Below are 15,158 nucleotides of genomic sequence, written 5' to 3' on the forward strand. Positions count from 1 at the left end.
TTTACCCACATTCTGTAGGTTGCCTACCTATTAATTTTTTAATGTAAAATAGCCTGGCATCTACATCTTTTAAAACATTTCATTCTGTTCCACTGAGACTCAGGGGACTAGTGAACTCAGTGAACTGAGTTTTTAAGGCTTGATTAACAACTGTAAGGTATGCTACACTGACCTGCTTAGTTATTAGTATAAAGTGACAGCTTCTACAAGAACTAGTATATTAAGGCCCTTTACCTTTAGCTATAGCCCAGCTCTAGGTTCACTGGCCCATAGTAAGTACTTTTCTTTCTATTGTGATAAAATACTCATAAGGTTTACCGTTTTAAACCATTTTACATTGTACAATTCAGTGGCATCTACATTCACAATGGTGTACAACCATCACCAGTATCTGGCTCCAAAACACCTTCATCACCCCAAAAGGAAACTCTATACGCATTAAGCAATCACTTCCCTATTCTTCTTTCCCAAGCCCCTTGCTTCCATCTCCACAAGCAAACACAACTTCTGTGACTGCTGAACAGACAAAATAGAGCAAGGATTCAAACTGACCATTATTTCCATTCATTTATCATTGACCTTCAAGTTGCAGAGATAATTACCTTAGAAAAAGATACTATGATAGGATACTCTGATCTCCAAGGCATCAAGAAACGCCAAAGTATAATTTGTAAGGTTCCAATTACACCTAAACAGTACACTGACAATTACCTTTTGTAATTCACTGTGCCTGGAATAAGCATGGTAAAGAAATTCTCAGGGGACCTCCCTGGTGGCACAGTGGTTAAGAATCCTCTTGCCAATGCAGGGCACACAGGTTCAAGCCCTGGTCCAGGAAGATCCCACATGCCGCAGAGCAACTAAGCCCATGTGCCACAACTATTCAGCCTGCGCTCTAGAGCCCACAAGCCACAACTACTGAGCCCATGTACCACAACTACTGAAGCCCACGTGCCTAGAGTCCGTGCTCCACAACAAAAGAAGCCAACACAATGAGAAGCCCGCACACCACAACGAAGAGTAGCCCCGCTCGCCACAACTAGAGAAAGCCTGTGTGCAGCAGCGAAGACCCAACACAGCCAAAAATAAATAAATTTATATATAAAAAAAAAAAGAAATTCTCAGTTGAATCTTAAAGTCTCTATTTGGAGGTTCTGATGATTCAGGCCTGTTTTCCTACATAACTAATACCTCTAGATTGTTAGAGAAGTCCTCTGGAAAACAGGTAACAGTTTCTTAGTAACACATCATCTGCAATTATCAGCAACTGAGCAGTCAGAAATAACACAAAGGAATAGCTTGAGATTTCTGCATGTTACTTAATGAAACCCTCTCCAATAATGAAGAAATTACAATAAGGTAGAAAGAAAGAGGGAAAGACCCATTTATGATAAAGGCAAATCCTCTTCTCCCAAAATAAATTAGGAACATAGGTTAGACACATTATTTTATAGTACCCAACATAACTATGTACAAAAAATAAAAGGAAGCTAATTATATCATGATTAAAGCTGAGTTTTCATCCCTGGCTCACTTACTAATCCAGCGTGTTAACAGAAGCAAGTCACTTAACCATTTACTTCCTATAAAATAATGGAGTTGGGCTTCCCTGGTGGCACAGTGGTTAAGAATCCACCTGCCAATAGCAGGGGACACGGGTTCAAGCCCTGGTCTGGGAAGATCGCACATGCCGCGGAGCAACTAAGCCTGTGGTGCCACAACTACTGAGCCTGTGCTCTAGAGCCCGCAAGCCACAACTACTGAGCCCGCGTGCTACAACTACTGAAGCCCGTGCGCCTAGAGCCTGTGCTCTGCAACAAGAGAAGCCACCGCAATGAGAAGCCTGCTCACTGCAACTAAGAGTAGCCCCTGTGCGCAGCAACGAAGACCCAATGCAGCCAAGAATAAATAAATAAAAAAACAAAAAAACCCAAAAAAACGGAGTTGAAGCTTTCATGATGATGCACCTTTTAACTCTAACATGGAGCTAATACTGTCCCTTCTCCATTTGTCAATAAATAACATCACATATTCTTGATTAAATTTCATACTTGACATTAATAAAACATAATCCTGGATTTAAAAAGTTGTTTCTTTTAATGAAATCCCTAAGATTGAAAAGTTCTGGCTCCTTGCTAATATTTTCAAGAGAAAATTTAAATGAGCAAGAGCATTACTAATTCTTACCTTGTTTGGCATCATAACAAGCTGCTGACCTTTACAAATAGATCCTGATTCTAGCTTTCCCAGGACCACAGTGCCCATATCCTGTTTAAATTTAAAATGAAAAACCAAATGTCAGGCTTCTATTACTACTCTACAGCAGTTCAACAACCCAAAGTGAAATCTTGCAGGGCTTACTCATAAAAGAAAATCTTTGGCTCAAGTGGTAGAATGCTTAGGATTAATCTTAAACACAGGTAAATACTCTATATCTGTGTCATAAGCATAGGTATAATTATAATACTAATAAGTAGGCTTAGGATTTAAAAAGAAAGCACACGGCAGGAGACAGGGCAGAATTTTATGTTTGAAGAACTGAATTATTTGTTCAAATTCAGGTTCTCTCAAAAATATCTGAGACTTTTCTGTCTTTTATAAAATTAGAAAAATACTTGTTCAAGAAATTTAGCATGAAGCTAATCAAAGAATGAAGTGTTTGAGAAGGGCAAAATATTACGTATTGGTAGTGCAATACTTAAAAACCTAGTTAAAAATACTGAAGCTTATTTTTTCTAAAGATTAACATCCAGTGTTGGTGAGGCTATGGAAAACTAGCACTCATATACCGCTTGCTGGTGGTCATGTAAGTTAGCACTGTATTCTGGAAGGCTGTTTGTCAGTATCCATCAACTTTAATACACAAACCCGTCCAGCAGTTTTACTTATAGGAGTCTCTCTCTAAAACTGATCATTGGCTCACTGGAAAATAGCTGAAATAAACTAAGTTTGTTGATTAAATTATGGTCTATCTATATCACTGAATAATATATAACCATTAAAAAAGAGACATCTATGTTATGTTGTTAATTATTAAAGTTATTTCATAATTTAAAACAAAACCATTTATCACCTCCCATAAAACCCAAGTTCTTGAACATTTTGGGTACCTTGTACTTATCCACAATTGGCAGCCTGATTGGTCCATCAACTGATCTATTGAAGTTTGGCAAATTATCCAGATATGGAATAAATGGTAATCCACTGAGAACATAACAAATATCCATTATAGAGAGTCAACATAAATGTTAAAATTTTAAGAAATTACATGACTCTAACTTTATACAAAAAAAAGTGGTTATAACAATATTTCCATTCTACCCATGTACTCTTCTCATTCAACCTTTTTATTATCCAGTTCATTTAACCTATTCCTCAGAAAATTAAAAAAACAAAATAACAAAATAGCTCAATATAATGAAAAAGCTTCCCCATAAACTTATTTTATTAAAATTGAGAAAAGTATTTTATGGCAAATAGCCCACATGTTGTAATAAAATGACTCCACTCTATTACTTAATTTTTATGTAGTTTTCCAGCTCTGAAATCAGGATTCTATAAAATATTAATAGTTTCCCCTTTAAAACTACAGCATATGGATTGGGAGGCTTAACATTGCCAAGATCGCAATGCTCCCCCCAAACCGATCTACAAATTCAATGCAATCCTTAGTAAAATCCCAGCTGCCTTTTTGCAGAAATTGATGAGCTGATCCTAATATTCATATGGAAATTCAAGGGACCCAGAACAGCCAAAATAATTTGGGGGAAAAAAAAAACAAAATCAAAGACTCACACTTCCCAATTTAAACACTCATAAAGCTAAAATAATCAAGACTTTACCTTACAAAAAATTAATCCAAAATGAAACACTCCCCTAAGAGCTTCAATAGGCTTAAATGAAAGTAACAGAGCTAACTCTTTATGACTGGATTAGGCAACACTTCCCTAGGCATGACACCAAAAGCACAATTAAGAAAGAAAATAAACTAGACTTCATCAAAATTAAGACCTTTTGTGCTTCAAAGGACACCATCAAGAAAGTAAAAAGACAGCCCACAGAATGGGAGAAAATACTTGCAAATCGCATATCTGATAAGGGACTTATATCAGGTGAGTAAAGTACCCTTAACAACTCAATAACAAAAAGACAACCCAATTAAAAAGACAAAGGTCATGGTATTTTTTTTTTCCCCATGGTATTTTTAATGCCAAAGTTACAGTCAGTATTTTCTTAAATTACTTATAAAGACACAAACTTTTAAAAAGGTTACTTACATGTACCAAGGACAGAAATCTGATTGCTCTTTAAGATTTGCTCCAGTCAGTCCTGAGCAGGGCATGAAGTGAATGTCCTTTTTGGGATTGAAGCCAACTTTTTTCAAAAATGGCACTAGTTTCTCTTTACATTCTTCATATCTATTAATATTTATAAATAACTCAATTATAATGTAAAGCAACTGAACTCTAGTTTCAACATTACATAAATTAAGGTTTAGAAAAACCCCAGGGGAAAACATACAGTAACAAAACCATCCTTTATTCCACTAACATGTCTATAAAAAAAAAAAAAAAAAACAGTAAGACATCCAAACTTACCTCTCATTGCTCCAATTTACTGTTGGATCATCCATCTTATTAATAAGCACAATTAAGTGTTTTACACCTGCTGTCTTTGCCAACATTGCATGTTCTCTAGTCTGTCCTCCTTTTTCAAATCCAGTTTCAAACTCTCCTTTCCTGGCGGAGATTACCTATTCCAAGAAATCAAACAGTTTATTCTTACACATTCAGGTACACTCTTCTAGCAATAAAACACCTTTCCTTTCAGTTTTATCAGAAGCTTCTTCCAAGAAAATATAAGTAAATGAGTTATAACATACATACTTTTGAACATCACAATGTCTAAATGCTTTAAGATTTTGGTAAATGTTTCTTGATTCCCAATTCTCCAAAATCTAGTATGCCTTTATATTTTAAAATTCAAATATGTATGTGATTTAGTGCTAGTACACTGATCATCGCCTGCCAAAAAAATTGCAAAATGACTGAAGACCTTAAAACGGATAATTTCTTATTCATTTTTGTACCCACAGTACATTTACTGGGTACAAAATGGATTAGGCTTGGCAGTCAGTGGACACTAATTTCTGGCACAGTAAGAGGTAATAAAGGGTAGAGAAAAACTGAAACATTTTCATGAGTAAATCAAATTATGAAGATTTCTTGGGGAGATTAGAGAGACAAAAGTGAAAATTGTGACTATGTATATATTATAGTTCACCGTAACCTAAATTCTAGCTTTTAGAAGGTAAATTCAAATGTTTACATTTTAAGTTGGGCTGTTAACAAATACACAGATGAATTGGAAATGTCTTTCCTTACCAGTACAGCCAAATCTGCTTGAGAAGCACCACCAATCATATTTGGGACAAAACTCTTGTGGCCAGGGGCATCTAGAATTGTAAAATGCTTCTTTTCCGTTTCAAAATAGGCACGACCCACTTCTACTGTTTTACCCTTGTCTCGTTCTTCCTGGTTTGTGTCTAAGGCCCAAGATAAGTACCTGAAATAATTTTAAAGTAAGAATAATACTGGTAAGAACATGAAAGTTTTAAAAATATTCTTCTACCAACATTTAAATCATGAACACGACTGGGTAGAAATAAAAATTAAATGACTAAAACTTGTATTCTTGTGATTCAAACACTCAGTGCTTTTATATATATCCAGTGTCAATTATATATTCTATAAGCAAACATTATGTATGAGAACAAGCTGACAACATGCAAAGGAAGACTATTTAGTACCAATGCCAATATCACCATGAGTTAAGTAATAAGTTCCTTTATATTTCATTTTAAAAATCATCTAGCACAAAGTATAATACAAATAAGGCTGTCTAAGGGTATCTTTCAAAAGTAAAGGCCACTAATCCACCATTTGGGAGCAATGGTTACTTGCTAAAAATTATTTCGATATTTCTTCGCTATATACGAATTACTTATATAAATTTAAACCATCTGTAACAGTAGGTGTTAATTTAGATGACATCATCCGTATTTCATAGTAAGTAATCCATTTTTTAGTATTATACTGATTAGGATTTTTTCCCTTAACACAGAAATACAATTAAAAAAAAAAAAGACCATCAATGTCCTATTTAGATAAAGCTTGTTAACTTAAAAAAAAATAAGGTTAGAAAGAAGAAAAAAGCTGACCCTTTCTCTCACCATGCAGAGGCAACCACTGTCAATAATTCCGTCTATTCTTTTTTCATTATTCACATAATGATCATACCCTAAGTGCTATTATGTTACCTGCTTTCTCCCCAAATTCCACTGTACCATCAGTTCTATTCCTGGTTACTATAAATTCTATAAATGAAATTTTAGTGGCCAGGTAAAGACTTAATTAAATAGATGTTTTATAATTTATCCCACAAGTCTCCTATTATTATCCTGGATGTTTGGATGTTCCTAGATTTTCTCTGTGTAAAGTTATGAAGTCATCAGGAACTGATCTACTAGGTAGTATGAGGGGAAGGGAAACTTTTCCTTTGTTATGACACCATTTTAGACCTCATGAACTTACATCTTAGTAGACTACAAAAGCATTAAGTAGGCAGAGTTTCCTTAAAAGTAATTTATAGTGTCATAAAAGTTTACCAAGTTTCTCTGTTTTTTTCTTTAGCTTCTCTTTCATATTTCTCAAGTGTCCTTTTGTCAACCATTCCAGTCAAATACCTGAAAATGTTGAAAGAAAAGAGAAACAACATTTAGTTACTCACAAATTATTCAGTTGTGAAGTTAGGAAACCTTTAAAACTCTTTTGAGGGGAATTTGAACTCCACAAAAAGCTACTTTAAAGTACAAGTACCATTGGGGTAGATGCTGAAATTATGGAACGTTCCAGTGGAAAAGATATTTACAGTCTCAAATTACTTCCCCCAAGATAATGGGGGAAAAAATAACTTTCCAGTGGAGAATTCTGGCAGACAACACCTTAACTAAGTAATCATGGCTATTATCACCAGTAATAAATAAAACATACTGAATATTGCTATTTTGTGCACCCTGATAGGATGCTCTGTTAAGACCACAACATACCTTCTGTGACATTCTTATCCAAAATGCATACCTCAATCTAATTGTTAACATCAGTCAAACCCAAATTGAGGAGCATCTCATAAAATAACCAAATAACACTCTTCAAATTATGAAGGTCATGAAAGGCAAGACTGAGAAAATGTCACAAGTTGGAGGAGACTAAGGAGACTTAACAATTAAATGCAATGTGGAACTCCAGAACAGAAAAAAACGACACTGGTGGAAAAACTGGTAAAATTCAAGTAAGATCTGTAGTAAGATCTGTAGTTTAGTAAACAGTATTGTGCCAGTGTTAACTCCCTAGTTGTGATGATTGTACTATGGTTATTTAATATGGTAAAATTAGTTGTATAGCAACTCTGTACTGTTTTTGCAACCTTTCTGTTAAGTCTAAAATTATTTCAGAATAAAAGTTTAAAAAAGCTAATGTAAATACTGTATAAAAGAAAATAATTCCAACTGTTGTCCAAGCAATTATGTCTTACTATAATACATTTCAATATTTAATATTTTTAAAATATTAGTCAAAATGAGATTATAAATTTTTAAATAATTCTTTAGTAATACCTAACTGCTTCCCTTGACTCAATCCAAATCAAATCCTGTTCTTAGCTTTAGTCTCTATGTGTTCTCTGCAGAGTCATCTACAGCGCATACTTCTAACCATTTGGGTATGGAATCTTGGTGAAATGCCAATGAAAATTCCAGCCCATAAGCAAAAAATATACACTCTCCTAAAACACAACATCAACTGGGCCTGTCACTTCCTTCCACAGAGCCTTAGGTAAGGATTCCTGTGTAACAGCCTGCTTTAAGGTCTGTTGTGGAAATTTTCAAAAGTAATTGCCAAGATTACTGATTAAGATTACTTAACAAGGCAAGACAATAAAGATATGCCCTCTGGATCCTCTGATGACACAGCTTAAAGAAATGAGTCTAATTTAGGAGAGATTAAAAAGACATTTTAATTATTTTTCAATTCTAGAACACATCACTAAAAGTCAACCATGGCATTTTCATACCTAGATACCTTCTATATGTGATAAAAAAACTATTCAGCATGTTAGCCAGACTGTCTTTGATTAAATCCACATATATTCAAGGAGTTGATGAATGAGGAAAAACCCGTTCCCCAGATTCATTATTCCCAAGAAAATCATATTTACAGCAGACTAAGATTTCTTATAATCTAGGGTTCTATATTTTTATACACAAATCTAAAAGACAGCTATTAGAAATACATTTAATTAATGTTCCATGAGACTCTTAAGATATTTAACAAAAAATATACTTACATTATTTGTCCTCCAATGGTTGACTTGCCAGCATCTAAAAGTAACAACATCATCAACAATAGGCAAACCGCAGGTGTAATAAAAACAAAACACCATCACTATATAGGAATACAACTAAAGGTCTGTTTAACATCATAATTACAGCTTGCAAAAGCAACTGCAACGATAGGAATTTGGTTCATAAGCTCTGGTTAGTCACCTTCTCCCTTTGAAGCTAAGACCCCCTGAAGCTCTGCAATGACTTAGCGCTACTTTACTGATAAAGAAAGACTTTAACAGATTGCTCCTTGACCTTCTGCAGCAGCAACAGAATATGAATTACCCAAGAGGAGCCTTGAAGGAGAACAAAAGTAGCCAAAGACCCATGAACTACATTTAGGTAGTCTGCTTTTTCACTTTTAGCCAGTATAGGTGTTCCTTTACAAATTTCAAAGGAGTTTTTGCTACTAAAAAAAAGTAGAACGGTGTATCATCAAATTCAGGGCAAGGCAGAGATAAGATAAAGGGAAGAAAAAGGGGCACATAATTCCCTTATTTTCTTCTCACTTCTCTCTGACAAGTGAGATTGGCAGAGAATATCTGAATAAATGAAATAGGGTTTGGTTTTGTGTGCTAAACCAGCAACCTGACAACATCCAGAAGTTACTCCAAATTATTCATTTTTTGCATACACAAAATTAAACTACCTAGTAAAGTTAATACCGCAAAATCAACTGAAGTTCACACAAAAAATATAGGCACATTTTCTATGCTATTAATTAACAGATGTCATAATATGCTGAGCCATCATCAGTGGTCTATAGACCAGTTATGCATTACATACAAATATACTGAAGCTTATTTTCTTCCAGCTTCCATGCCATCACAACCTTCAAAAATAAAGCACTGGCAATGTTTTGCTAGCTAAAAAAAATCTATTGAGTTAAAAATCAAGACATTTTGGATTAATTTAGTTCAGTTTCACGAAACACTTCCGAGTAGGTAAATAAGATGCTCTATGTTTGATGTACCCAATAACTTTGGTCATTTCTTATCACTGCTATGAGTACAACTTACCTACATGCCCAATGAATACTACATTTACGTGTTCTTTCTTAGGAGCACCTGGCGGTGCAACCACAGATTTAGGTTTTGGTATTTCCTCTTCCTCCTCCATCATTTCCTGGGCACTTTCCTCTGTGGGCCTTCCATCTCCCAAGGAACCACTCCCTGGCTCTGCTTCACTTATTTCTTCTTTGTGCTCCCATGATTCTTCTGGGGACATTTCTGTCTCCCCGTTTTCTACTGAATTAAGACATTTTAGCTTAGTATTCCGAAAAACATTTATCATCTATACTTTAAAACACAGATGCTTTCAAATAACAAATAGAACTTAACATATTCAGTTCCATTTCCTAACCTCTAGTGATACACAAGCAAGAAAATCTCTTTCACAATAGAAACGGACAAGCTAGCCTCACTGCTGACATCAGAGCTCTGACTCAGAGACTAGAAGAGACTATTTTAACGTAGCTTCATCTTCATAAGGACAAACAAAACATGAACAGCAGATCTAACATTCCTAACAGCCCAGTTATTCCATCTTCAAGATGTCCTGACAGTAGAAGAAAGGGGAAGTTCCAAATCAGAATACAAAAAAGTGTGAAAAGATTTAGATCTTTTCTTTTTCCTCTGCAAGTAACAGAACTTTGATATTGACGTTATTAATCACCTTGGGAATATGAAACCCTTAAGGGTAAGAACATTACAAAAAGGAAGAAAATTTTCACAAAGTAAATGGATCAAGTACAACTATTCAAACTGACTTTAGCATTTCCTCCATTCGATTCTTTTATATTTGCCATCAATAAATTAATCATGGCAGTGTTAATGCCCAATTAGTTCTGCTTTCTAAATCCTAACAGCAAAGACTCAGTTTTAAATGTAGGCATTATAATAAGCATAACACTTACATTTGCACCTTAAATCTTGAGAGTGAAAGAGTTTCATATTACTGTATTAATATGGTCAGAAATTTTCTTACCAACAGGTTCTGAAAGTTCCATGCTAACAGCTGAATTTGAACCTAGACAAGAAATTGAGATATAATATACATTTACAAAATAGTATCTAGCTTTACACACCACAGACAACTTAATGTTTTCTGAATTAGATGTTCAAAGAGTCACATCATAGAAAATTACCTTCACACAACAATGACTGTTCCTCTTGAGAAGGTTCCACAGGTGCTGTTTAATAGAAATAACTTCTATTAAAAATTGAGACCTATACATCCATTTTACTTATCTTTTAAAATACAGGAAAAATAGAAGTTCAATAACAAAACAAAAACCTCAATAATTCAGAACAATGGCAACTAATTAGGCTTTCAAATTAGAAGCCTCTGTTTAACTTACTAAAAAATCTACCCATCACAACCAATTTTAAAACATTTTCAGTAACTGAAATGTAAAACCATGTTTATTCTCTGAATTTGCTTCATAAACTTTTCCTTTACAGATATAAAAGTAATCTGCAGCCCAGCACAGATCAAATAAGTAAGATTCTGCTCAACAAATACACATTACTTCTCTAGATTCTCCCTTGGTAGCTCTAGCCCAAGAAGGCAATGATCAGTCCTTTTTAAGATTCTATAATCATATGTATTATCAAGATCCTTGAATAAATTCTGTTCAATACCAATAAAATTAAAAGGACATTCATATAGTCTCTGAAATGCATATAGGCCCTTACATCATCTCAGAAAAAGTGATTACAATGATGCCAGTTTTGTCATATATTAGAATTCTAAGGTCAAGCAACAATCCAGTTTCCACAAGTGTCATACTGCAAATCTTATGACATCACTGGAAGAGATGTATGTGAAATATACTCTAATACCCCAATACATAAGTTTATTTTTTATATCTGATATACCTAAATGATACTCCAATATCTAAGTACTCTTGCTTTAAAGAATACACAAGATGTACAAAGACATCAAAGAATTTGAAGTCACATGACTCCTGCACACCAATAAAGAATAACCTGCAAAACTCACACTTAAAATCATTGCTCAGAGGACATGGGGATGGGGAGGGAGAAGGGTAAGCTGGGACTAAGAGAGTGGCATGGACATACACACACTACCAAATGTAAAATAGATAGCTAGTGGGAAGCAGCCGCATAGCACAGGGAGATCAGCTCAGTGCTTTGTGACCACCTACAGGGGTGGGATAGGGAGGATGGGAGGGAGATGCAAGAGGGAGGAGATATGGGGATATATGTATATGTACAGCTGATTCACTTTGTTATAAAGCAGAAACTAACAAAAAAATTAAAAAATTTTAAAAATAAAATCAACACTAGTATTATTGTATTATGGGATAGAATCTGGAATTCTACAGCTGCAATTTTATTAGATCTAAAATAACTGAAATACATTGTTGATTTGTGTGGGAAAAATAAAAATAAAATAAAATAAAATCATTGCCCAGAAAGTATTAACACCCATAAGTCAACAGAACTTTGGGCCCAATCTTCAATAACATGAAGTGCTGAAGAAAGTAATTCCTGGGAGTTCCCTGGTGGTCTAGTAGTTAGGATTCCAGGCTTTCACTGCCATGGCCCTGGGTTCAATCCCTGGTCAGGGAAATGGGATTGTGCAAGCCCGCACAGCAGGGCCAGAAAAAAACAAAAACAAAAACGTAATTCCTATCCCTGAAAGGTAAAGGGCAACCAATTTTTTGAGGAAAGAAGTGACATGCTAGCCAAGTGTTACTTAGGAGGATCATTCTATGGTAGTGCATAGACGAACCAGAGAGGTAAAGACTACAAGGCAGAAAGACCAAAAACACTACTTACAAAAAGTATCCCATCAGGACAAATAAGCAGTACAATTAGAGGAGGTGTTAAGTGCAAAGATAATGGGAGCAATATCTGACAGGAGTAGGAAGAAAGGAAGTATGAAAAGTCTAAGATGACCCCAACTTATGTGGTTAAGCAGGGTATTTTAACAGAAACTGGGGGGAAAAAATCCTTTGAACTCAGTTTGGAAGGTAAAAGGAATTGTACTTCAGATGTAAGATACTTATTTTGTTTTCCTATTTAAAAAGTGTATAGGTAAGATAAGGAAAAACTACTCAATTTTCAGAGAAAGCCAGGCAGTGCTAAATGAATCAAGTTCATATACCACCCTAGGGATGGAGGAGGTGGCACAGGGTAGTAGCAAGAGGGCAGAACTGAGCTGACTCCTGGCTTTAAATCCTGGCTTGTCATTTATAAATTATGAGATACAATTATTTCATTGGAATCATGGAAATGACATGCCATCTGCCAGACAAGATTAAATGAGAGAATACATTTGTATAGTATCAATTAGATAACTTGTGGCACCTAGTAGATATTCAACAAATATGAGTCTCCACCTCCAAACATGGACTGAGTATCACTTCAATTCTATCAGCGAACATGGACTGAGTGTCTATTATGGGCTGGACCAGGATAAGAAGCACTCACCAATCCATAGAGTGCTGGAGGTAGGGCTGAAGGTGGTGGCAAATTACCCTAACTCCAATTAATTTGTATTGAGCCCTTATGTGCTAACTGCTATCTCATGTAATTCCCCTGAAGACCCTATGAAACAGATAACTACTACATATCAGACTCAACTGGGCTTTTCCAAGTTATGGAAGTGCCATCTTGCCCTTCCTCAGACAGCCCCTGTTGAAAATCACTCAGAAAAAGTAAACCGAGTAAGTGATGATGTACAAATGTTTTAAGGCAGGAAAAGACTGAGATAACTGGTATGGTGGGCTCTCCTGTCACTTACTAAGATGACCCAAACTGCAAGTGAGCTTTATAAAATGAAGTAGTACATACACCTGACCACCTAGTTCTAGAACCAACTCTTAAATTTACAAATATACAATACATGCATTAGGCTGTAAGGCACTTCTCATGACAGTGACATCAGTCATGAGATCACCCCCATGGATGCATAATGCAAAATCTGTTCACGGTTTTTCAAAGTATCTTAACTTTCATAGTATGTTTGTTTTAAGTTTATAAAGCTTACAGAGTCAAGTACCAAAAGCAATTAAATGCTTAATATACACCTCATGATATTATTAAAGGGGCCCCAAATAAGAAGTTGACCATAGTTTTCCCATGGTGGAAAAAAGCTTTCCATGCATTCAGACCACAGGTAACATTATAAACTTAATGGCAGTGCTAGAGACATTTGCAACGTGATGGATGTTTTTGGAATAATGAACCAGAAAAATCCAGATATATAATAAGATGTTCCTTAAATTTAAGCTTCTCAATATAGTTGTACCCAGTCTCCACACACACACACATGCAACCCCTTCTTGTTCATTCTACTCTGGTCTTACTCATAATGCATATCACATCCAGATTTACTGGCTACTACTGATCCTGGACTTAGCATTCTACTAGGCCCAAAGTCATTTGTTTATGGTTAGCAAACAGGTGACTATTTTCTCAAGTCCTGCATGGTTCATATCTGTTAGTGAAAGAAAAGTAAACCTCCCAAGGAATGAAATTACGGTTTCATATTTTCCAATGGTATCTCCATGTTCAGAAACATAATCTTATCAAGTGTTCAAAGGAATAATTCTAATTAAGTAGGAAAGTTATCAGAGTGTATGAGTGAATAAAACTGTCACACCCTAAGTTAAAAAAAGAAACAAATAATTGTGGTAAAATTATTACCACAATTTTTAAAACAAGAAAAGATTTTACCAAAAAACAGTCAGGCAACAGTACTGACTGTGTTTTAACACAGATGATAATCTGGGTCTTAAAATTGCTAGTTAAATTTGATCATGGTGAAATAAGCCAGTCACAAAAGGTCACATGTTATACCATTCCACTTACAAGAAATATTCAGAATAGGTAAATCCAGAGAGGCAGAAAGCAGATTGGTGGTTGCCAGAAGCTAGAAGGAAAGGGGAATGGGAAGTAACTGCTTAATGGGTACAGGTTTTCTTTTGGGGTGATAAAAATGTTTTGAAACTAGACAGAGGTGATGGTTTTTACAACACAATGTACTGAATGCCACTGAATTGTTCACTTTAAAATGGTTAATTTTACGTTATATGGATTTCAGCTCGATTTTTTTAAAGAATATAAAAAAGTTTTTAAAGATTTGATCATGGATCAAAGGACTTCAACATGGAGACTCCTATTTTGCCAATTCACAGTACAGCACAAGTTAGTCAAGAACATACATGTGGCAGGTAATGAAAGCCATGTTTTAATTCCGGCTACATGTTTTAAACACAAACGTATGGCCAATTCTTGAAAAGTGCTTAATCCATATATTTCATAAATAAGCAATTTAAATCTGCACTGCTTTAGATATAAAACCAATCTCTAATCCTCTTTACACACTAAATACAGATATTTAAAATAGCCATCCTAACTAAAATATCTTACGCCTGTTAGCTAAATGGTGTGTTCATTAAAGAAAAAAAATAAAAACAACTTCAGTGCTGTCACAGAAGTCACAAGTGTCCTACACTGCATGGAAGTGAGAAACAGTGTGACAATTCTGTGCAATACGAGTTTCTACAATGGTGGAAATGTGCTATATCTGTGCTGTGATGATAGTCACTAGCCCCATGTGGCTATTAAAGCACTTGCAAGGTAGCTACTGTGACTGAGGAACTGAATTTTAGATTTTATTTAATTTTAAAATTAAATAGCCATATGTACACAGTTCTAGCTCCTCTGAAGGAGTAGTCTCCTCA

General features: G+C 35.1%; 2 protein-coding genes across 6 annotated transcripts in view; one reads left to right on the forward strand and one right to left on the reverse strand.

Annotated features, from left to right (window-relative positions):
- Positions 1–15,158, forward strand: part of TNFRSF17 (TNF receptor superfamily member 17) — a 115,444-nt gene that overhangs the window by 19,102 nt on the left and 81,184 nt on the right. The window lies entirely within an intron of this gene.
- The window catches only part of GSPT1 (G1 to S phase transition 1), a 33,909-nt gene that overhangs the window by 10,095 nt on the left and 8,656 nt on the right, over positions 1–15,158 (reverse strand). For 2 of the 4 annotated variants that reach the window (XM_082360197.1, XM_082360194.1), the window contains exons 2-11: positions 10,587–10,631; positions 10,427–10,468; positions 9,460–9,687; positions 8,404–8,437; positions 6,668–6,745; positions 5,385–5,565; positions 4,599–4,753; positions 4,278–4,418; positions 3,111–3,204; positions 2,188–2,268 (exon numbers count right to left, since the gene is read on the reverse strand). In XM_082360197.1, the coding sequence (XP_082216323.1) occupies positions 2,188–2,268; positions 3,111–3,204; positions 4,278–4,418; positions 4,599–4,753; positions 5,385–5,565; positions 6,668–6,745; positions 8,404–8,437; positions 9,460–9,687; positions 10,427–10,448 (1,014 nt within the window). In that variant the 5' untranslated portion in view covers positions 10,449–10,468; positions 10,587–10,631. The remainder of the gene's footprint in view (positions 1–2,187; positions 2,269–3,110; positions 3,205–4,277; positions 4,419–4,598; positions 4,754–5,384; positions 5,566–6,667; positions 6,746–8,403; positions 8,438–9,459; positions 9,688–10,426; positions 10,469–10,586; positions 10,632–15,158) is intronic. The other 2 variants (XM_082360195.1, XM_082360196.1) reach the window with 2 other exon arrangements.

Source organism: Balaenoptera borealis, assembly GCF_965194805.1.
Source record: "Balaenoptera borealis genome assembly, chromosome: 16".
NCBI classification, from domain to species: domain Eukaryota; kingdom Metazoa; phylum Chordata; class Mammalia; order Artiodactyla; family Balaenopteridae; genus Balaenoptera; species Balaenoptera borealis.